Source organism: Camelina sativa, chromosome 5 (genome assembly GCF_030686135.1).
Source record: "Camelina sativa cultivar CO46 ecotype springtype chromosome 5, ASM3068613v1".
Lineage (NCBI taxonomy): Eukaryota > Viridiplantae > Streptophyta > Magnoliopsida > Brassicales > Brassicaceae > Camelina > Camelina sativa.
The window spans coordinates 37990676-38013847 of record NC_141884.1 but is presented as its reverse complement, the minus strand read 5'-3'; the positions used below and the strand labels follow the sequence as shown (position 1 = coordinate 38013847).

At 36.1% G+C, this 23172-nt stretch overlaps 5 protein-coding genes and 2 pseudogenes across 7 annotated transcripts; 3 read left to right on the top strand and 4 right to left on the bottom strand.

The window, feature by feature from the left end:
- Positions 1 to 4417: 4417 nt before the first annotated feature.
- LOC104788118 (F-box/LRR-repeat protein At3g58900-like) lies at positions 4418 to 6473 on the bottom strand. Of its 3 annotated transcripts, none has more exons than XM_010513804.3 (4): positions 6303 to 6473; positions 5257 to 6200; positions 5007 to 5147; positions 4418 to 4906 (listed from the first exon to the last, which is right to left on the bottom strand). In XM_010513804.3, exons 1-4 carry the CDS (start codon positions 6358 to 6360, stop codon positions 4586 to 4588), a joined length of 1464 nt encoding a protein of 487 aa, XP_010512106.1. In that variant the 5' UTR covers positions 6361 to 6473; the 3' UTR covers positions 4418 to 4585. The 3 variants fall into 3 exon arrangements, with proteins under 3 accessions (XP_010512106.1, XP_087307377.1, XP_010512107.1); XM_087451251.1 differs by having other exon boundaries at positions 5257 to 6233; positions 6352 to 6439; XM_010513805.3 differs by having other exon boundaries at positions 5257 to 6195; positions 6303 to 6424.
- Positions 6417 to 9484, bottom strand: LOC104788117 (F-box/LRR-repeat protein At3g58940-like). The gene is made up of 4 exons (XM_087451252.1): positions 7992 to 9484; positions 7587 to 7727; positions 7111 to 7491; positions 6417 to 7024 (listed from the first exon to the last, which is right to left on the bottom strand). Exons 1-3 carry the CDS (start codon positions 8973 to 8975, stop codon positions 7258 to 7260), a joined length of 1359 nt encoding a protein of 452 aa, XP_087307378.1. The 5' UTR covers positions 8976 to 9484; the 3' UTR covers positions 6417 to 7024; positions 7111 to 7257.
- Positions 9402 to 10020, top strand: LOC104789757 (putative F-box/LRR-repeat protein At5g15620 pseudogene; annotated as a pseudogene).
- Positions 10021 to 10711: 691 nt separating this feature from the next.
- LOC104789756 (F-box protein At2g15640 pseudogene) lies at positions 10712 to 11961 on the top strand (annotated as a pseudogene).
- A 1156-nt stretch (positions 11962 to 13117) lies between these two features.
- On the bottom strand, positions 13118 to 13513 carry LOC147944883 (uncharacterized). Its single transcript, XM_087512757.1, has one exon. The coding sequence runs from the start codon at positions 13511 to 13513 to the stop codon at positions 13118 to 13120; it is 396 nt and encodes a 131-aa protein (XP_087368883.1).
- Positions 13514 to 13801: 288 nt separating this feature from the next.
- Positions 13802 to 14283, bottom strand: LOC109133002 (uncharacterized). Its single transcript, XM_019245529.2, has one exon. The coding sequence runs from the start codon at positions 14238 to 14240 to the stop codon at positions 13986 to 13988; it is 255 nt and encodes an 84-aa protein (XP_019101074.1). The 5' UTR covers positions 14241 to 14283; the 3' UTR covers positions 13802 to 13985.
- A 4381-nt stretch (positions 14284 to 18664) lies between these two features.
- On the top strand, positions 18665 to 22392 carry LOC104788116 (WAT1-related protein At1g70260-like). Its single transcript, XM_087451238.1, has 7 exons — positions 18665 to 20020; positions 20124 to 20186; positions 20716 to 20832; positions 20929 to 21184; positions 21279 to 21437; positions 21616 to 21767; positions 21870 to 22392. Exons 1-7 carry the CDS (start codon positions 19821 to 19823, stop codon positions 22048 to 22050), a joined length of 1128 nt encoding a protein of 375 aa, XP_087307364.1. The 5' UTR covers positions 18665 to 19820; the 3' UTR covers positions 22051 to 22392.
- The last annotated feature ends 780 nt before the right edge of the window (positions 22393 to 23172 follow it).

The following is a 23172-nucleotide window of genomic DNA, read 5'->3' as shown; positions in this document are numbered from 1 at the left end:
TGAGATGCAGGTTTACGGTGAAGAGGAGTGTCCTACAGACTTCAAAGTCTGTAAACACTTCGATGCCCCTGGGCAGTATGTATCCGTACATTCCTTGACTATCAAACTTGTCAAAATGCTGTACCTATTTTTGATGCCATCATTCCTGTAAAAATCAAAAGACAGAAAGCACACTAAATCCTTATCTCCCCATCCAAAGTATATTTTTGGTGAGAAATTAATTACTCTTTTATACTACGAGAAACACAGATGGAAACCACAATCTAGCAAAAGAAAGATCTACAACGTCATTAAGAGAATTTGATTTCCCTTAAGACTGTTCCTATTTTACCTCGTGGTTCGCATTCCCAGTGCTGAATGAAGGAGAAATTCTGTCAATCTGAGGAACATAAGAAATGCTTTAATATATTAGTACATAGCACTTAACAATCTGTCCACAGAAATCTGCATCTGGGATTTTCAATCACGCACCTCGTGGGTAACATAAGCCTCAATATTAAACCCAACGTCGAGAAAGACAAGAATTACGATCAGTTTTAATAAACTAATTTAACTGACCTCATGTAAGCTCTTTTACAAGCATTAGAACGGCACCTTCTCCTACCTCTCTCTTCAAGGTGGAAGCATCCACTGACTGTACAAAAAACAATAAGTTGAAGTTCACACAAGAAACAAAGTTCCGGCTACCAAGAAAGGCTGAGGATGGTTAACCGACCTCATGTAAGCTCTTTTACAACCATTAGATCAACACCTTCAGCTACATCTATCTTCAATGTGGAAGCAACCACTAACTGTATCAAAAACAGTAATGTGAAGTTCACACAAGAAACATATTTCAGGCTACAGAGAAATTTCTGGGATTAGGCTGAGTATGGTTACCCATGGCAGATTTGCAAAGACTTTAAGACCTGCACGAAGCTGAAACCTTCTCATGCCTCAGATGCTTTTCATTGTTATCCCATTTGTACCTTAAATTGTACCAACATGAAAATATGAGAAACTGTATTTCACAAAAAAAAAAGTTAGAGCCAACAACATAAGATGGGACAAGAGAGAAGACAAACCTTCCAATGGCTCCAAGAAGCACTGCATCTGATTCTCTTGCAGCTGAGATGGTGTCCTCCGGAAAAGGGAACTCCTAAAGCAGCTCTTCCGATGGGCATCTCCCAGAAGCTAAAATCAACTCCTGATACAGAGCACAGACGCAATGTCTTAGACATTTCAGTGGCTAAAAATAACCTCTTTGATTCCAACCAAATAAACCCCACCCACAATTCTAAATCCCTTTCTTCAGAAAAAAACATCTCGCCAACTTCTCATTCAGGACAAAGACCAATGTTACCTTTTAAAATAAGTTTGATGTTGTTACTGTAAGAACGGCGGCGACTGTTTTATGTAATGAATCTACTTCATCCTTCAAAAGGTTTGAGTCAAATAAGAAAGCGTCCTGGTTGCACCACGAACACACACCTGTTTCAGCCAGAAAAAACAAATAAACCGAACAAATAAACCGGTTAAAACGATAACTCGCCTCACTTTTATGGAAGTGGACAAGGGAAGACAGACCAATGTTACCTTTTAATCAGTTTGTTTGATGGTGTTAATGTAAGAACGCCGGCGACCGTTTTTGTTTTGAATCTACTTCATCCTTGAGTCAATAAATCATCGTCTTGGTTGGAAAACACGAACACAGACCTGTTTCACTCAAAAGAAAGAAAGAAACCCACTATTTAATATCCCCATATTATCCCTCCATCATCTGCCTGATTATAATCGTCTGTCACCATCATTGAAGTCTTGATTCTACAAAAGCATACATTTAAGAAGAACAAATTTTTCAAGAAACTTGAGAAGAAGAATCACAATGTTACAATTAATGTGGACAATAAGTGGAACCTGATAATAATCTCTGTAATCAGATTCTTCTCCCTCTGATTCTTCAACTTCTTCATCATCTTCTCCTTCTTCCTTCCCTTCTTTTCCTTCAGCCTAACCAAACATAACTCAAAAACGTTACTGTGAAGAGCTAAAAAAAAAACAATTTTACTGCAAAATGTTTTTTTCATACCTTACACGTAACTTCAAGCTTTTCAAACACATCCACTTTATGAAAAACCTGCAAAACGAAACATAAACCTGAGATTCTTGTTACGCTGTTGATAGAAAGAAAAAAAAAAAAAGAAACAAAGAAAACACAAAGTACCTGCTTCATGACACCATTTAGCTCTCTTAAGAGGTCGTGCTCTTCGAGTATCTGAAATTGCATTACAGTTTAGTTTATATAATTGACAAATCAAGTAGAATCTGTGATTTAAAGCAACTTACTGACTTAAAAATTGGGAAATCGAAGTGGACGAGAACGGAAGATGTATTGAGTCAAAGACACTAACAAGAAGAATCAGTTTGATGTTTTACCTTTTTTGGTTCTGAATCTTTTTCATTCTTCAAACCCATAGCATATCTCCAATCTGCACAAAAATAGAGAATTAGAAGAAGCTTCCTTAATATATTTTCTTTTAAGTCTGAATAGTGGAACATGTTTTTTCATACCTTATACTTAAAAGGATCATTGGTTGAGAGAGATAGATAAACTTGTTACAGAACAAAACAAAGAAAAGCAGAGAGGATTTTGAGATGACTTACCGTGCAAGAAGAGGGGATTTCCACCGTTTGGATGATAATTCAGCATCATCCCTAACATTAATGGGAAGAAAGTGAACTTCCATATGTCTCCATCAACTAGAGAAGCAGCAACAAATAAACCAAAAAATCTCAGTCTAACTTATGGATGGGGAACTAAAGCAAACGTATGGAGTGATTGTGAGTAATGGAACGACTTGCCTGACTTGTTCGAACAACATGCAATCTTGGCCTCAACGATTAAGCTTCTTCTCCCTGGTGATGAGTTGTTTTTTTTAGAGAGCTGTTCCATAGAATCTACAAAAAGAAACGAACCATCAATTAAGAACAACAAGAATAATTACCTTTTTTTCTGGTTGTAGAGTTTTTCGTCAACTCAGATGAGAGTTGAAGTCGCCATGAAAACAACGTCCTCTTCTGATCATCACCTGCAAAGACACTAAAAAATATACTTCCACCAGATATTACTCATCAACAATGCTTGGTTGAAGGATAAAACTTGCAACAGAAGAAAAATAAAATCATGATAAGGATCTTGAGTTTACTTACAGAGGTTTTTTCAGTTGTTGTTGTTGACTTGTTTTGTTGTTGTCGGGTATGGTCAAGAAAAAAAAATTAAAATGACAGTTCCGGGTATACCATATACCATCCAATAGCTCCGATCGAGAAGAGCATCATCTGATTGCTTTGCCATGAACCTTATTCTTCCTTCAAATCATCGTCTTGGTTGGAAAGCACGAAGATACACCTGTTTCACCCAAAAGAAATAAAGAAACCCTCTATTTAGTATCGAACGGTCTCTCTCTCTCTCTCTCTCTGCCTCGCCGCCGTTAGAATCGAACGATCTCTCTCTCGCACTCTAAACTGATTTTGATTTCTCCAGGAGACTGGTGGAGCGTCTGAAAGAGTATTTATAGATTAGGATTAAGAAAAGGAAATTAGGATTGCCTTTTTTTTTTTAATAGCACGTTATAGAAAAAGAAATTACTAATTAAATAGAGAAAACGGTAACAACCCTAACTCATAAAATGAAAAAAAAGGAAATTACTAATAGCATCGTTAATTCATCACGATAGGTCTGTTTACCAATTTTGCCACTGGACTTCTCTGCTTGGGCTTCACTAGTTTCCCCGCAGCCCAAAGCCGAACAATCCCGGTTTTGTTTACCGAATTAAACCGACCGGTTAATATCTTGTAAGAACCGGATCAAATAGAACCGAGCCAACATATCAATATTCCCTCAATCTCGTTGTCTGGTCACACTGGTGGATGCTACTCTGATGCTAATTTCAATTTGCAATGGTATTTTCGAACAACATAGAAGAAAGTTAGACAAGTAAATGCTCAAGTCAGAGACTTTCCCTCTAACTCCCAAAATCTCTCTCTTTATCACTAGACTCATTCACTGAAATCATCAAAATTTGGATTCAGCCATTCTTACTGATTCGTTTTGTTAGAGGACGATGAGGGTGATGTAACAACATCACATATAAACAAGGTATCCTTAATGATACATCCACTTTGATATTTGTATTGATCTTAAAGCGAAGATGATGAAACTCTAGAAGAAGTCATTGAGTTGCAATGACGGAATCATGGTGTGTGAGTCTCTCTATAACAAGTTGATTGCGCAATGAAGTCTACTATGAACAAAACTTTCTCACAGTTTTGCTAAAGTCCCTTGGGAAACTGACTTTGGTTCAGTTCAAGTCGACCAAACTAATTCTCTTCTTACTCTTCTTCTTCTTCTTCTTCTTCTTCTTATGACAATGCCAAGTTTGCTAAAAGAACTTTATTAGTCTCGTGTGTCGTGACAAGGTAACATTACGAAACAGAGTATCAATGAGAAAAGGCAACTTAGAATCAAAAGCAGACTTTGAACAAAACTATGAGCTGTGTTTACTCCCACAAATACTTAAACAGTGCAGTCCACTTCCCTTACAAGTTACAAGGGACCGCGCACTAGTAATTGAACATCGCAAGTCCATAACTTATTGTAGAAGCTCATCATCTTCCCGACAAGTTCAACCCTTTTAGGGTCTTTGAATAGTGTAGGAATACCCTCGTGAGCATATATCTCCATCTCCTTCAAACACCGAAAAACATCCAAGAAATGCATGATCATCTCTAGTTCTCTAATTGTTCCTCCAAACTCATAAATCTGTAACTTCTTTACTGGACAAGATGTGAGCGGACGGACTTTGTCCTCCCGAGAAATACAGTCACAGACATACCCGCATTGATCTGTCACATAGTGTAAGAGACCCTGAAAGCATCGTAAAGAAGACAATAAGGTTGTTGTAAGTGTGAACTGCTTCTTTAACAGATATTTTGTCCATGTAGTTTCATGGATTATATAGTTCTACCTCAATCATTAGAGTTTCTAAATGCGGGCAATTCCTTAAAAGAACTGGCATTGCTTGCCATCCCCGAGTCATGTCACTCCAAATACTTAACAATTTGAGGTTGTTGAACACTGGCATCGCTTCACAGCACCTAGAAAGCACCTGCAAACGAGAAAAAAAAAACAAGTCTAAAAATCACGCAAATGGAATAATTGATATCTTTATATCATCCCGTCCAGCCAGAAATATACGCTATACATAGTAAGCTGACCTCAAGGGTATCAGGAGACAAGTACAGTTCTTGAACATTTCTTAGGCCAGTGATGAGCTTCCACGCATTTCCAAGACCAGGGAAAACATCATCCACTATCAACATTTCGTTATTGAGTGCTCTTACTTGCTCGATTTGACCTTGAGTTAATAAAAGGTTGATCTGAGCCTCGACTAAGTTTTCAAAGTTAACTTGTGGATAGTCCTCCGCAAGAGAATCACAGTAATAAAAGTAAACAAGACTTGGAGCGTCAAATGAAAGACTCTTCAGAATAACTAGGCTACCACAACCATGGAGATCAATAGTCAGCTCCTTGAGGATCTGGCTAGACACAGTCACATTGGACTCCCTCCACCGTGTATTAGTCATGTCTAACTCTTCAAGCGCAGGGCAAGCAGAAAGAAGAATCTGAAACAGACCAATACATAACCCGCAGGAGTCAAGAACAAGAGTTTTAAGCATCGGTAAACATATATCCTTCTCCCACCAATAAAGATCAAATTCACTTGCTAATCTCAGCTCAACAAGTGTCCTACTGACACCCACGTCGTGAGGCAGCCAATATAAATCTCTGAAATCAATGAAAAGATCAAGGTCCGAAACACCACGCTTCAGCACATTACATATCCAACGATCCACATGATCTGAGTCAACACCAGTTTTACACTTGAGGGAGAATTTGACTATGGGAGAATCACTCTGCAATGTCAATACTCTATCCACAAAATCCATGAAGCTCTGCGGATTTCGTACTCTTTCCGGCTTACCCTCTACTTGATGAAGGAAGACAGAGTCGTCAAACTCGAGATGAGGGACAAAAGCAAACAGATTGCGCCACCTCTGGGAGAGAACCGATGTTAAAGCAGCCTCCTTTGTTGTAAGGAAGGACAATATATGACAAAGGAGATCATCTGGTAGACTGCTGAAGAGATCCATCCTCTGAACTACACAAATCTCAAAGCTATCAGAACATCAACCTATACATAAACAGAGAAGCGATTGATCGTAAATAGAAATCCACAGAAAGCAAAATGATCTGAACATACCTTCAATGGAGTATAAGATCAGTAGAAACAGAAGGAGAATAGTTATCACCTTGTACATATGCAAATTCTTAGACCGAAATCGAGGGCCGATCCAAGTTTAAAGGATGAAAGGAAGAATCTACAAGTCGCTTCGTTTCATTCAGGATTTTAAACCGGAATTTAAATTAAATAAACACAAACCGAACCGAACCGAACCAAATTGGGAAACATTTAGTAAAAATAAATACAATGAAAAGAAGAAACTATTCTCCTAGCTTGGATCGATCATCTGCTGCCGTAGCTTGGTCTTGCTCAGTTATCCCCCGATCCCTGGATGTCTCAGCTTTCTCTGAGTTGGTTGCAAGCCGGGCCTGTAATGCTGATGCTAGCATCGGGTTCTGCTCGAGAATGATTTCGAACAGAACATCATAGTCCCGCTTCTTCTCGGTAATCTCCTGACCACTCGACGCCGCCTTTGCTCGCTCTCGATCCCTCCACGCTGATTCTAGCATTGGGTTCTGGTCGACAATCATATCGAACCTAGCTTTGTAGCCCGCAAGCTGAGCTTCTTGTTCCTGTTGCCTCTCCTTAAGATCCGCAAGTTTGGCGTTAGCAGCATCTAGTTGCATTTGAAGGTCGTCCTGATCAGACATCTCTTCTCGCAGAGGAGGAGGTACCGGGGAAGAAGCTCTACGCATTATGAAGAACATATCGTAGATACACTCTTTATTGCGGGGAGCGAACTGTAGGAAAAAAAAGAAAAGACAGTTGGTTATTTTTTTCAACGCTGTAATGACTTTATGTGATTGAAGACGGTAATCAAACATACCTCAGAGTAGATATCATCCATCTGGGTCTGGGAACAACTCCCAGACCGTACCCAACTCTTAGAATGTCTAACTACCTCTGTCGAGACCACATCGTGGAGCTTATATGCAAGAACTTTAAAGTTTGTAGAATCATTCTCTTCAAAGTACTAAGGTACTTCAAAGTTTGTAGAATCATTCTCTTCGGCATCCATCTCCATCTCATCCAAACACGGGAAAAACTCCAAGAAATGCCTTATCATCTCTTTCTCTCTAGTTGTTCCTCGAAACCCTCTAACCTGCAACTTCTTCACTGGACAAGATAAGAGCGAACGACCTTTATCCTCCCGAGAAATGCAGTCACAAGCATCCCCACATTTATCTGTCACACTGTGTAATAGACCCTGAACGCAGAAAGGAGACACAATAAGGAACTTCAAAAGGATGAACTCTTGTCTTTGTAAATGTTTGAGAAATAAATAAAGAGTTGTGTTTACACCTCAAGGATTAGAGTTTCTATTCGTGGACAGTTCCTTAAGAGAACCGGCATTGCTTGCCATCCTCGATCCTCAGCACTCTTGATACGTAAAATTTTGAGGTTGTTGAACACCGGAAATGATTCACAGCATAGAGAAAGCAACTGAAAACAAGACAACAAAAAGCTGACATTACATTTTGCAATCTTTGTTTCAAAATCTCAAGGATTAATTCCCTATTTGAAACGAGGAAGCTTAAAACATCAAGATGACCTTTTAGTTCTTCATAGAAATCACTGAAAGGACTAACATAAACTGAATTCATGCTTCAGAATATAGATGAGGCTGTTCAGTTTCTTGGTTTTATTGGTTGAGACTAACAAATAAAATATTACAAAAGAAAAGAATATAGCAACTGAGTAGCTGACCTCGAGAGTATCGGCAGAAAAACAAAGTTTCTGTACATTTCTTATGCCACTCATGAGCTTCCACACATTTCTAAGACGCAGAACAGCTTCATCTCCCTCATTAGACGCTCGTATTAGCTCGATTTGATCATCACTTACTATAAGGTTGAGTCGAGCCTCAACTAAATTTTTCAAGTTAACTCTTGGATAGTCCTCTGCAACAAAATCAGAGTAGTCCAAAAACACCAGACTCGGTGTATCAAATGAAATGCTCTCTAGATTCTTAAAGTCTTCGAAACCGCAAGCATAGATAGTTAGCTTCCTGAGGCTTGTACTTGACGCGGATTCATCCAAATCACTCCACTCAATATCAGCGATATATAGTTCCTCAAGCACAGGGAAGGAAAGAAGAAACATGTCAAGCTTCTCACCTAAGAAAATCCTATTCGTGTAAATGTCAAGACTTTTAAGCATTGGTAAGAAAGTGAATCTACTGCTAGGCCACCAATCAACACCAAATTCACTTCTTAACTTCAGCTCAACAAGTGTAGTACTGACAAACATCTCTTTAGGCAGATGGTATTCATCATCGTAATCCGAATCATCGGAATCATAATCGGAATCATATCTAGAAAACTCGAGGAAAAGTTCAAGGTCGGAAACACCACGGTGCAGCACATTACATATCCAACGATTCACACGAACCTTATCAATACCAGTCTGACATTTGAGGGAGAATTTCTTAACGGGAGAAGAATCACCCTGCACTGCCAATAATACTCTTCTATCCACAAAATCCATGAAGCTCTGAAGCATCCCATCCATTTCTCGCTTACCCTCTTCAGGATGAAGGAAGACAGAGTCATCAACGTCAAGATTAGGGACAAGTGTCCACAAATTGAGCCACCGCTTTGAAAGAACCGATGTCAAAGCAGCCTCCTTTGTCGTAAGGAAAGACAAGATATAGCAAATAACCTCGTCCGGTAAACTGCCGAACCAATCCATCGTTTACTAAATTTAGCAAAATCAACAATTACCAAACCCTAGACAAAGGAAACCCCAGTTTTGCTAATTGATACCACCAGAACCAGAAAATAAAAAAAATTTGATTTCAAACGGAGAAATAGAAATACTTCGGCACCTACCTTGGTACTGTACAGGACGCGATGTCAAAGACCCAATAATGCTATGAAAATATAACCCAAACATATTTTCTCGAATAGAAATGAGATATATATTCTTCCATGTTTACGTTTTCAAAATCTGTCTCATTGTCACGATTACTTGAGTTTAAAGTTGTTAAACCGTTTGCAAGTATCTTATCCGCTCTGACTTGAAGAACAAGCTAAGCTTACTCTTGCTTGGAGAAGATCTCCTAGGTATAGCATTAACCCAAGGAATCTGATCAAAGGGCTAAGAAATGTTGAGATCATGGACTTGTCTTCTCTTGGAACCGTGGAGGTACTTTATTCTTTTCTCTTGATACAAAGATTGTAATTGATTGATTGATGACTAGTTAATTTTTGTTCTGTTTTCAGATCTTTTTTTGTTTCTACCGTGGAGCAATCCCAGTGTTTGAAAACCTGTCTCGTTTATCTATTGCAACTGAGGTCGGTTCGTGTTGGAAACTTGTGCCATTACTGCTTAAAATATCTCCGAATCTAGAGACTCTCGTCATCAAGGTATGAATGTATTAAACTTTGAATTATTTTTTGGACAACTCAAAATAAGTTTTCTATATTCTTTCATATTGTTTCAGGGCCCCTTGCACAATGATCTGAATCGACAAGGAATAGGACCCGTTTGCGAGTGCTTGTGTGGATCTAATTTTCTGTTGTCATGTCCTGTGAAAGTCCTAGAGTTAACCAAATTCCGAGGAACTAAAGGAGAGTTGGAGCAAATGAAACATCTATTGGAGAAATTGCCGTGTCTTGAGCTTGTCAAAGTTCTTGCTTGGGCAACAAACGAAGAAGCAAAGTTGCAACTCGCCATGGATCTGCTAACGCTTCTAAGACCTTGCAAGATCCAGCTCAAGTTCTTTTCTGGCTAAATTAATTAACTTATGCATGAAGTGTAACTTTGGCCCCTCTCTCTAGTTCCTTAAGTTTCTTTGAACCTGAATTTGTTGGTTTATACTCTTGGTCTACAATTTACCTTGGGATCCTAGACTTACTCTTAAGCTTTGGAGGTAAATATACTCTATTCTCTTCTTTTTTTGTTGAAGTTAATTAATAATTAGCTTCTTTTCAGTTGACTTTTTTACTCGAATCAAGTGATAAAGGTTATGAAGATTCAACACAAGTGACTAAAGAGCTTAAGCTCAGTTTAGTTTTGCAATAATAGTTCATGTTTGATTTTAGTTTGGCTAAAAAGGTTTATGGTCCGGTCTTATGTGACTTCGTAGCCTAACGATTATCAAAATCAGTATATGTACAATAAAATAAACTCACTGATATGCAATGTGATTAAACCAAAATTTGGAAAGGTTTTCTTTAAAAATGCCTCTTTTCTAAAAAGAAATAACTTTTTTTTTTCTTATTAAAAATTGTTTCAAAATAAAAAAAAAATATTCATTTATATAAAATTTTAACAAGAAAACTACAGTAATTAGAATAAAGAAACTTATTACCGACGTTAAATAAGCCCATTAATAACAAGTTTCTTTTGTAGATAGTATAGCTAGGGTTCTCTAGGTCTTACTATGTTTTTATCATCTCTGTTTCTTCGTTTGATCGCAAACAATGAAGAGGAAGTCATCATCTCCCATATCACTGATTAATGATCTCATACTGGAGATCTTGTCGAGATTGCCTTCAAAGTCGAGTCGCGAGGTTTCATTGCGTATCGAAGCTGTGGGATTCAATGTTGGGTAGTCCATATTTCAAGGAGCTGTTCCTAACCAGATCCTCGGCTAATCAGCGCCTCTTATTCGCCGTCCACGAAAGAGGTGTGTGGAGCTTCTTCTCGTCAGCAGACGCCGAATTTGTCGTCGTCGACGACTCTTGTAGCAGACGCCGAATTTCATGTGAAGTTCTCTCCAAAAGAACTAAAGATCTATAATCTCTTATATTCTGGTGACATAAGAAAAATTTCATGTGGCTACGCCTCTGGCTTGCTCTATATGTATGGTGATCGATACGAAGCTAGACCTCTGATATGTAACCCCATCACAGGACGGTATGCAATCTTACCTGATCGGTATACTTTTAGAAGGGCTTATAGCTTTTTTGGGTTCGACCCGATTGACAAACAACATAAGGCATTGTCCATGGCTTATCCATTTGGTCCTGGTCATCATAAAGTTCTTACATTTGGAGATGGAGATATAAGGTGGAGAAAGGTAAAAAATTCCGTGCGACATGATATTAATAGTGATGGGGTATGCATCAACGGGGTTTTGTACTACTTAGGTGACTCGAAGAGTTGTACTAATGATGATCACGTTATAACATCTGATTATGTGATAGTTTGCTTCAATCTTAGGTCCGAGAAATTCACCTTTATCAACGTAGAATTTGTTTGTACTCAATTGATAAACTACAAGGGCAAATTAGCAATTATTTTTTGGGAGGGTGATGACTACTACACATATGACGACACTATGCCCATTCATGAGTTGCATCTGTGGGTTGTAGAGGATCTTGAGAAAAAGAAATGGTCGAAATATACCTACACTTTGAGCGCTGATAAATTCTTCTGTCATCGCGTTTCCGTCGTTGGAGCGACCGCTTCCGGTGAAATACTTTTCTCAATGTGCGAGTATACACCTAAAGAACCGTTTTATGTTTTCTATTTCAATCCCGAAAGGAACACTCTCCAAAGTGTTGAGATCCAATGTTTTGGTGAAGGATTCAAGGAATGTTGTAGGGTTCTCACTTTTCTAAACCACGTAGAGGATCTTGATGCTAACGATCTAAAACTACTCAAATCAGTCCATCCCCCATTGGAGCCGCCAGAATATATGGGACCATCAGATTCAGAATCAGACTGATCAGAAGGTACAAGGAGAAGAAGATAGAGACAAGACTGGAGTTAAGTGAAATCAATTGGCTTGTCATTTTTCTTTTGTCAACCTTGTTTATGCGTTTATACTCTTTTGATAATTTACCTTTTCATTTTTACTATTTTGATAAATCAAGTCCGATTATCCTATATATCTTCGTTTTTATAGCTCCTACATGAGCTGCTTTTATGAAGGTCATATATATTATTTTTTGGTCGCACTCAAACTTCTAAAATTAAAGTTTGTTCATCTGTTCCTGCTTTTGCTTGGTTTGCAATGTGCATATGAGTATACTTGAAGCTATTTATAAACTTGAAACTTTGGTTGCTTTTTGCTCGTTTTTGTTTCAATTTAAATATACTAGGAAATTGACTCGTTAGTTGTTGCATGGGATGCGGGAAAATGAAAACTTGTAATAACTAACATTATTAAATAATGTTTTCGAGTGGAAACTTTATTATAGTTCTTTTAACTGCACTTCTTTATTATTTTAATTTATGAATTTATTTTCTTTAGTTTTTCTGTTTTCATCTTTGTCCTTCTAATGATATTATTTATCTATTGCTATAGCTGCATTTCAATTACTATTGATGTAATTCAAACATTTCGAACGACTATTTTCGACTCCTAACATTATTCTTCTTTTGCTTTATTTGAAAAACAGTTTTAAAATCATAGTTTTATATGTAAAGTTAGAGTTTCACTTTAACTTTGTTCTAAAATCATAGGTTTATTTTTTCACCGTCTTCTATTTGATACCATTCCAAGTGACAAACCCAATAAAAAATATTTTGAATAGATGAATGATGCGGGTTAGTTTTAAATTTTAACGAAGATGAATTAATCAATATCAATATGAAAAGTTCAAAGAAAAAGAACTTCAAAATCAAAATCGAAGAACTTCAATTTCTTCAAAATCATTAGTGATTTTGTTTTTTTGCCTAATCACTCCGCACTTTGAAACAATAATAAGTTATAATTACGTCGTTGTATCCTGATTTTTTTGTAGTTTTTTTTTTTTTTTTTTTGAATATAATGTTAAATTAAATTCAAGAAAAAATAAACTTTTTTACAATGCAGAGCAAAGCCTTCTGTTTTTTAAACTGTTTCTAAAAAAAAAAAAAAAAATTAGAATGCCATGGGTTTAATTAGATCGAGCAGCGAACCATGTTTGAATGGTATCATCCCCACCATTGCCTATTGTGCTGAGCCTGTTACGAACGTTTTTGTCAATCAGCTTGACTAGCTTCTCCACCGTAGATGAGGGTTCACCATGACGTCGAGCATTCCTCTCTCTCCAAGCAGAATGGAGGGTGTTCTGAAAAGTATATGCAGTTATGAACCTCTGTTTCTTGTCAAGTTCATTTCCGTCCAGCAGATTCACTATTTCTTGCCAGTTTGCAGTGTATTTATTCAATAGCAGACCTTTTGTGAGCTTCTCCCACACCTGTTGAGTGAAAGAGCATTGAAAAAAGAGGTGATCACGTGTTTCTAGGGGTGGTTGCAGAGGGTGCATGAGGGGTTGAGGTTTGAGCTCCATTTTTGCATTGTCTCCAGTGGATAACCTGACTTTTTTGTAGTTATATATAACATTACTTTTTATTATGATTTGTGTCATCACTTGACACAATAATAATTTATTAGGAAGAGGATTTTCCTTAATTTTTACTTATGGGCGAATGTTTTTCTTCTCCTAGAACGTACATATACTTGATTACAGTAACCTTATGTTTTTTTTTTGGGTCAAAAGAGACTTTATAGGATACGAAAGCCTTGAAATAGATAGAAGGACCCAAAAGTTCACAAAAGCATATTGGAGGATATCAGATTAGTCAAATTTCCAACTAATTGTCGGATTCCCATATATAAACATTGACAAAACTATATATATCAAAGACGGTCTACAAATAATAAAATTCATATACTGAATATTAAAATTTTGACAACATAGCTATATAGTACCGATCAAGGACGATCGAGAAGAAGAATAATGTTACGAGTTTTTACGATCTTCAAAGAGAGTACATATCGGAGAGTGCTTTAAGGACCTTTAGCTTCAACTTCAAATGCACAATATAATCAACAGTCTTTAATAAAAGCAGATCCGGGTGGTTGCATCTTACCCCTCCCGGTATCAGTATTTGGAGCCTCCTCACCTTCATTTGAAGCAATCCGGATCCATGACCCGTATTGTTGTTGCTCCTCTTCTTCTTCTTATTCGTCGTCTGCTTCATTCCTATCCTCTTGTATTTCTTCGACTCCTCCATTGCCTTTTTGTTTAATGACAACACTTTAAAAGTTGTGATGCAAACGAACGTGCGGGTGGTACATATTTATATAGAGTCTATGACATATTTATAAGAGTCTTTTACTCTATTTATTTTTATTTCTTTTAATTTTGTACAATTGTGGAATGTGTTGTTTTTAAAATGCTCGCTTATGTCCACACACTCGATCTGTTTGTCCTTATTATTTTTGCAATGAGAAAGCATTATGCCATTATCCAATAGAAAAAATGTATTAGTAACGTCGGTCGTTTAATTTAATTTGTATTTATTTGCATGGTTTCAATTATTCCATAAAACACGAAAGCTGTATATATAATATATATAATATATCACGTGTTGGACTCACTATATAACTTTTATGATTCGGACAGTTGTCTAATCTTTTTCAGTGCATAATATATGAAATCTTCTATAATTTGTTTTACCCATGTTTCTATATTAAGATTACAAGTACCAACTGAAACTTGAACTAGTGGCGTTACTTAGGTCATCGGACCTATTGACTACATTAGAAAACTACTATAAAGTGTATACGTTTTGTTGTTCCTTACGAGCTGTCAGCTAGTAATCACATCTTAATAAAATAACAATGTAGAGTTCCTCACTCCAAAGTCTTAAAAGATTTAATCCAATAACATCTTTTACAATGTCGAGTTCCTCCAAAATCTTCTCAATCACAGGTTTAGGATTTTAAAGGTGGGAAAGAGAAGTAAAATATATGGTTCTGCACTTCTTTTACTTTTCCTCGCTTTTTTCTATTGTTAAACTACTGATGAAAGAGTTGATCGCACATATAAAAGAGCTTTGGGACCAAAGATTTTTAATGATAGTGAAATTTATGAGGCTAATATATAATAATACAAATGTATGTGTGTTCCTAAGAGTTGGGGTGTATTGTTAAATGTTTTTGGGCCGACACAATGCAATTTTTGTAAGTGCCAACTGGATACTATGCACGTGTTTTCGACAGCTTAGCTTTTCCAAACTCTCTTTTGTTGCCATCGATACTCGACATTGACGCGATCTCTCTCACTTATATTTGTCTTTTTTTCTCTGTAATGTGCATTTTTACTCCATTGTTGATCTGTATAAGTATATTGGGAGTACATGGTTACAAAAGTCTTTTATAATTTATATTGAACTTAAATACCAAAAAAAAATATGTGTGGAAATTATACAATTCCTATAGTTTTCTTCATTTTCTACAATCGGAGGAGCCTAGTCATCTCAGTTTGTAGTTTCAATCAAGCATTCAAAAAGGAAAAGGACGCTTGAGGAGCTGTTAATCACATTAGCTTTTTTTTTTTTTGGTTGGAAATTTGATCAATCACAAATTCTATACTAGAGTCGAGAACGTGGCACAGTGGTTTCACGAAATGGACCACTCTACGAATCACATGCAATTGTATGTGTGATAATGAACAATGATGATTGGTGAAGGATGGGATCAAGTGGGCTAGTTTCGAAAGTTTAGGGTTTTGACAGCTTGAACAAGATGGCTATGTGTGTGGCTATCTGAGTGACCAATGACTATTTGGTGTTGCTGTTATTACCCTTCTTTCGGCAAATTAACGTGGCTGATGGGTCACTTTGGGTCCCATTCTACCATCATTTCTCACCGTCCGCTCATTGCCCATACGTATCATTTCTACTTCAACTGCATGGTTATCTTCTTCTTCTTCTTTTTTTTTCATTTTTTAATCTATAGTTTTACATAATTTAGTTATATACTTATATGTAGCAATTTTAAAATCTTTATACTGATAATTGATTTTATTGATCATGGAAGAGGAGAGGCACCGCAGTCTATGGAAACAGCTCCCTACTTTTATATGTTTCCCTCTTTTGTGGGATTATTGGGTTAATTTGGCCGGATCCCGGAACAATTATTTGATATTACATTTTTCCATGTTTTTCCCCATAAAACAGTGATTCGAAAATTATATTGTTTAAACATTCACATAAAACTATTTCACAACAATTCTATGCTATATATTATATATTCCGAACTGAACCACGAAATATATGACTTTGTTTTTGAAATGAGTATGGGTATGGTGCCGCATTTTCCAATGTAAATTATTTGTACGTAAAGCAAGCACATGATGTGTTTGAATATCAATGTCTATGTGATTGCAACGATTATTTCTTGATATATATATATATAATAAACACATTGCATGAAACTAATGGACTTTCTATCGGATCGGACTATTTCTTAAATCTTACATGTGCTTTGCATAAATGTTACATGATTTCTCATATATTATTAGTCGATTCTTCCCTCAATTCATTTTTGCCAGCTCTACTTCCCATTTAGTCCATACTGATTTACTATTAGTATATATAAATGGATAGAAGCCACTCATTTGTTTGTTGCAAATGTTTGATTGGTTGGTAACATCAACTAAAATTAACTCGAATTATACATATATATGCATCAATGCATGCAACCCATGCTCTCATGTGCTCTGGCCAACTCAGCGACCATGATTTTCCAAAGAGATGAGTGGACGTCTGATGCAATGCAATATTTTTGTTTAAAGAACCGTACTCCTGAAATATTTTGAGACCTAATTTGGATAGACATGAAAACAAGAAAAAGTCTTTCTAAAACTCAAAATATAATATATTTTTTATAATCTTAATAACAATTTAATTATGCGTTGATGTTAAGGTAAAACTAGCTTAGCTAGGACTGAATATTTTCGTTGGTGTATAATATAACGATAGTTTATTTCTTATGGACAGTCAACTCGTTGCTTAATGCATGTAAGAGCAACGTCAGTTTTTATTGTGAACGGTGAATGCTTCAATCCCATGTTCTCATCTACATGGACACCCCAGGCAACCTTAAAGTTCCTTGACGTACATTTGGCCCATTTCTTGAGACCCAAATTAATATAGATGCAAGGTTTTGCGCCCATCAACCTTCCTCTATATTGCCTCGCCACTTTTTATATTTCTTGTTTTGCACATTAGGTTATATATACTATATAACTTATAACATTCAGTGTCAACATGAGGAATTGAAGAGGTTATATAAACATTCGAAAAAATGTTGGGCCTAAGTACATAGCCCAACAAAGCAAGTATAGTAATTGTAGCTAAATCCAAATATGAAAGAAAACTAAATAATGATTTTTCTCTACTAAAATCGTATCAATACTGGTTTGTTTTATTGTATTTGAAGGATAATTCAAAGTTCAAACCTAACAAAGGGAATGCTCATAATTTGGTCCTAAACCCATAATGAAGAGTCACATTTGCATTTATACTTCAAACAGATTATATTTCTTAATTGTTGAACCAAAAATATATCTAATGCAATAGTCATGACATGTTTATTCTCTTGATATATTAATTGTTTCCTTGGCGTGGCCGAACAAATTATACAATTTTTAATCCAAACAAAAAAAATTATATAAATTGCTTTCATCATTTAAGATGTACGGTCACTCAATTTGACCAAATGGTCAGAGTTCGGAACGCATTTAGAGTTCAATTCATCTTTAAGATTCACGTATTAATTGGGAATATTAGAGCATTTACCGCAGGATTCAATGAAATTATCAGATTTTAGCATCTATGGCTGTGTATTCGAACTTGTATATGACTTTACTTTTTTATGTATCCTAACTTACTTATCCTGTCTACGAATGTGTATGATTCAAATCAATAAATTATTGTTGTCTCATATGAATGACTATAGTCTGAATAAGCATCATTAGAAACTCACCGGCCTAGCGTCAGACCTAATATTTAGGAATTAGGGAGAAGAATTTTAAAAAAGCCTAAGAGCCATCATAACCTAACATTTTTGTTGGATGAATCTGAATCCACTAACCATTACAGTATCAAATACTTGGAGTCTAATGCAGGGGTTGACAAGAAATGACACCTTTTCTTCAATTCTTTTCTTGACAAAAATATCGATCGAGTCATCTATTTTATCATTACTCAATTTGGACACCATTAGTTTTATATTTTCCTAGTGTGGGTCCTTAATTAACCTCAGCCAAGAGTATACAAATCACCTGGCCCATTGTATAAATTATAAAATTAATATGCAGATCGCAATTATAGGATTTTACGTTGCATATGTCAGCAATATGCCTTGTCGTTTCTTTTGTTTTTTGCGCTTAAAATATTACTTCACGTTCAAATGGTCTTCTGACCAAAAATTTACAAGTCTAATTTTAAATTGGTTAGTGGATGTGGAAGTTAAGGTAGTATCTCAAGTTACGTTCACAATTAGGGACTTCGTTGCGAAAAGAAAAATGAAGATGTTCAGTGAGATGTTACTATACCGTAAGTGTAACTAAACTTTTTTTTTTAAGGTGTAACTACACTGTCATTAGAATATATGGATACATATTATTGGTTTTATTTATGGCCTTCAGTTTAATGATATGCCATGCTTATGGGGGGCTTGCACGGAATATCAGAATCCATATATAGGAGGCAGTAGTTTTTTGAATATTAACAACAAAAAATTATCTGATTTGACAAAGGTACGAATTAGTTGTTTTTGAAAGGAAATATCAGTGAGGAATTTAAGAGAGAGTAGAAGTAGTTGAGCAAACTTTAAAAATGAAGGCAAGTGTACTGTTGAGAGAAATGAATTTTTCACTCCAACATGAGCTGCTTCAGTCATTGAGTTGTGGCTGGAAATGTCGAAACGAGACTTGCGAGCTTTCTCTCCTGAAGAAGCTAACGGGTTACGCTTTGCATCCCACAATTTTAAAGCAATTAATCATCAAATTAGGAATAAAGTATCATCATTTTCGAATGACTCGTCCGTCTAAAGCTTCAAATTTGCGCAGTATTGGTTGCAGAATTCTTCATGACATTGTAAGGCCTCTAATTTTGAACGCAACAATATATATCTATCGATTTATAAATTCTAAAGAAATTGTTAAAAAAGTTTAGGATATAATAAAATTTGAAGTAAATAACGTATTGGTCTCCATTTAATCGCTGATTTAGTTGGCGTACGATCATAATTAACTCTTGACGATGTATTAGGAGTTCCCACGTACGTTCCAAATCAAGTTCTCTAACTTATAATTATATTATATACGTTACATAACTTATAAGACGAAAAACTCGACGTAACTACATAAATTAAAGGAAATTATCTGAAAACAGCATCACACTATTTGGATTTATGTTTGAGGTTGAACACATGCTGATAAGTAAAAAAAAAAAAAAAGAATATGACGTTAGCATATCACCCTTAGTGCAATGGTGGAGTCACTCGTGTAGCTACATCACGCTTGTAAAGTAGCTTCACCGTTTCGTGAAAGGTTATATCTGAAAAATAGATAATGATAAATAAAAAATAAATGTATGATAATTCTTCCTTCTCTATATATGATTAGAGAAATTAAACCAATAATTTCGTATTCTCCAATAGCATTGAAGATCTATCTTCCCTCTCTCTCTCTCTCTTCTCTCTCCCTCTCTCTCTCTCTCTCTATCTAATCTTTATTTTCCTATATACTTGGAGCTAGGAGACATCGTGCCGTTTTTATTTGAAAGGCTAGACGAGAAGAGATGGAGTTGAAAGTTAGAAGGGATGAGTTCGTGCCGTTTGTAGCAATGGCGATAATGGAAGCATGCACTATTGCTCTAACGATTATGGCAAAGACGGCGTTGACGGGAGGAATGAGTCCTTTTGTGTTCGTCGTTTACACAAATGCTTTTGGATCTATTCTTCTTCTGCCTTTTTCTTTCTTCTTCCACAGGAATGAGAGGTCGGTCTACGTTCCATACTTTATATATTGTAGTATATATATTGTCTCTTCACTAATCAATCTTGATTCTTTTCTGATTTATATGTTGTTATCACACTTGCAGAACTGAACAATCTATCTTCTCTTGGCCACTTATCGTTCGTGTTTTCTTTCTAGGCTTCACCGGGTGGGTACATCCATCTCTCTTTATTAGTAAATGTTTTCTTAGATATCTATCATATAGATTTTGGGACTCAGACCAGATTCTACTAGTATTATTGTATTTTGCAATACCAATAGGTGGTCCTTAAATTAAAATAATACTTCTAATATATAAGGTCCATGTTTATAAACGTACTGTCTCAACCACTAGCTAATGAATATTCTAAGACATGGATTTGCAACGTCATCTATCGAATATAAACAAAACTGCGTGCCGTTTACTCGGTTATTAAATATACAGTTAGGCCTAACATGTTCTCTTATTTTCCACATCGTGACGTTTATTTGTGAGGGGCACATACCATGCACACACCATGTTTTATTTTTGATATTAAAATAAAAAATAAAAAAACTGTGTGGCATATGTTGGGTCATGATAGTTTGCTCACTTCCGAGCACACACGCATTTGCATGCATTTTGAACGTACTTAAAATGTTATTCATGCATGCATACACATGCACTGATTATATTGCAACATTTTAAATATGTGAAGGATATTTATGTTCCAAAACTTGGCATTCGTGGGACTAAGCTTCAGCTCACCCATAGTCGTATGTGCAATGGGGTTGCAAATCCCTTCCTTCTCCTTCCTGCTCTCTATTCTTCTCGGGTAAGACATCTCGCATCACCATTTATAAATCTCCATATATAAATAATATTGATATGTACGTCTCCAAATATATAATAACCATCTATGCATTTATAGAAGGAGCAAGTTGGATTGGAGAAACACGAGTACGAGGGCTAAAATGATGGGAACAATAATCTCATTAAGCGGAGCTTTTGTTGAAGAGTTGTACAAAGGTCCCTTCATAAGACCAGCTTCGACTGCTTCCCCAACTCGTTTTCTTAAATCAATCCCTAAACTTTTGGTCTACTACAACCTCCCCGACAATTGGTTTCTCGGCTGTATATTTTTGGCCGCCGCCGTTTTTTCTGTCTCCCTCTTCAATGTTGTTCAGGTACTCAACAATAATAGAAACCATCCCGTTATGCTAGCTTATGCATGCATGTTAATTTCTTTTGAGAATATTTATTGTTTTTTCTCTTTGGCAGACAGGGACGGTGAAAAAGTATCCACATGTAATGAAGGTGGCTTCGTTTTACAGCATAGTTGGGACGATCCAGTGTCTAATATTCTCGTTATATATGGAAAGAGACCTAAGTGCATGGAAGATCCAACCTAACTTCGATCTTTACCTCATTATCGCCACGGTAATTAATTTTTTTTTTTTTTGCAATAACATGCATTTCACCAGGTTCGATTACACTAGAACAAGACTACCTGTTCAAATAACTTTGTAAATAATTATGTTTTAAAAGATGATATACATATAGACATTGATCGTAACGTGTCTAATATTGGTCACTATGATGATGTGTTAAAAAACAGGGAACATTCGGAAGTGTGATACGAACAAGTGTACACGTAAAGTGCACCCAAATGAAAGGACCTTCTTACGTGCCATTATTTAAACCCTTTGGTATCTTTTGGGCAACACTTTTCGGCACCAGCTTCTTCGTCAACAGTCTTCACTACGGGAGGTCCGATAAAATATTCATTGATCGTCCTAAATACTTATTAGCATATGGTTATTGACTTATTGTACATGATTATTAAGTATTTGTTGGTGCATATGGGTGCAGTGTGTTAGGAGCAGCAATAGGTGGTGTGGGATACTACACAGTGTCTTGGGGACAATTGAAGGAAAGCGAAGAAAAACAAAATCCAAACGAAGAAAGGAAGTCCACTAAAACTATTTATCCTCGCGAACAAGATGAATACAAAGTTCCATTGCTTACTAATCAGGAAGAGAGTCCTGTGTGAATTTTGTATTATGTATTTTTTTTAAAGAAGGATTGAGGGTTCATATATTTTTGGCCCCTTTCCTCTTTTTATGGCGTGAATAAGAAGAAATGCGTGTGAGAGAGTGTGTTAAGTGGTCAGTGTCAATGGGAGATTGCTGAAGTAGGCTTTTTGGTCCGAAACGCAAAACCTACCCAATGTATATACATGTCTTTGAATAGCTAGAGCTCTCTCTTATGTTTCTATGTAATGAATAATCTCCGAATCAAGGATCGACTATTGTATTCACGCTTTAAGTCTATTGTAAATATACATTATGTATTGAAGTTATTCAATGCAAGAAAGAAAGATCATATATGACTACTATCAGTTCTCAATAACAAAGCATATATATTAATTAAATGTCAAAGGTTTATAATTAGAAGCCAATTTACAATGAATCAATTAGCTTATATATATGTTTTTAATCTTATTTGATCTTACTTTCGATGTGAGTGAATTAAAAACAAAAAAACAAAAATCTCCCTGAAATACTCTAGGAATCAAAGTATCGAACTCTCTTTGTGGTTCGTAGCAACCTTGTGAATGAGAGATATGATTCTATTTCTGCTACATGCTATACTTATATATATGGGCTACTCACTAGTGTGGTACATGGGCTGTAGAAAGAGACAAATTAATATTAGATGAGCTCTCGAATTTGACACAAATGAGCCTAATACGAAACTCTGGTAAAAGCCCATACGCATGTGTTCAATATTATTGTGGTAAAGCCCATACCATACGAGTGTGCAATGATATTTTTTAGGAAGGACAATAAAAATAAATTAGTAGCAAAAATAGATCAATCTCTTTGGTCCATTGTCACCATTCAAACCTATAAAAAGCACCTTGGAAACGCTTTTATAAATTAGTACAAGTTATCTTAGCAAGTAGCAACAATCTAGAACAGTAACGTGTTCGGGAACAACATAAGTTCCAAACATAACTTAGTGGAGAAAAGGCAGGAAGAAGAAGAGTTACTCGAAAGAGGGAGGGCAAAAAGAATAAACAGCTGGTCAAAAGTTAAAACCTCTTTTGTCTAACAAAACCTTTTTAACCGTTCACTCTTAAGAAAATTGAAGATTCTCTTCTTCGTTAAAA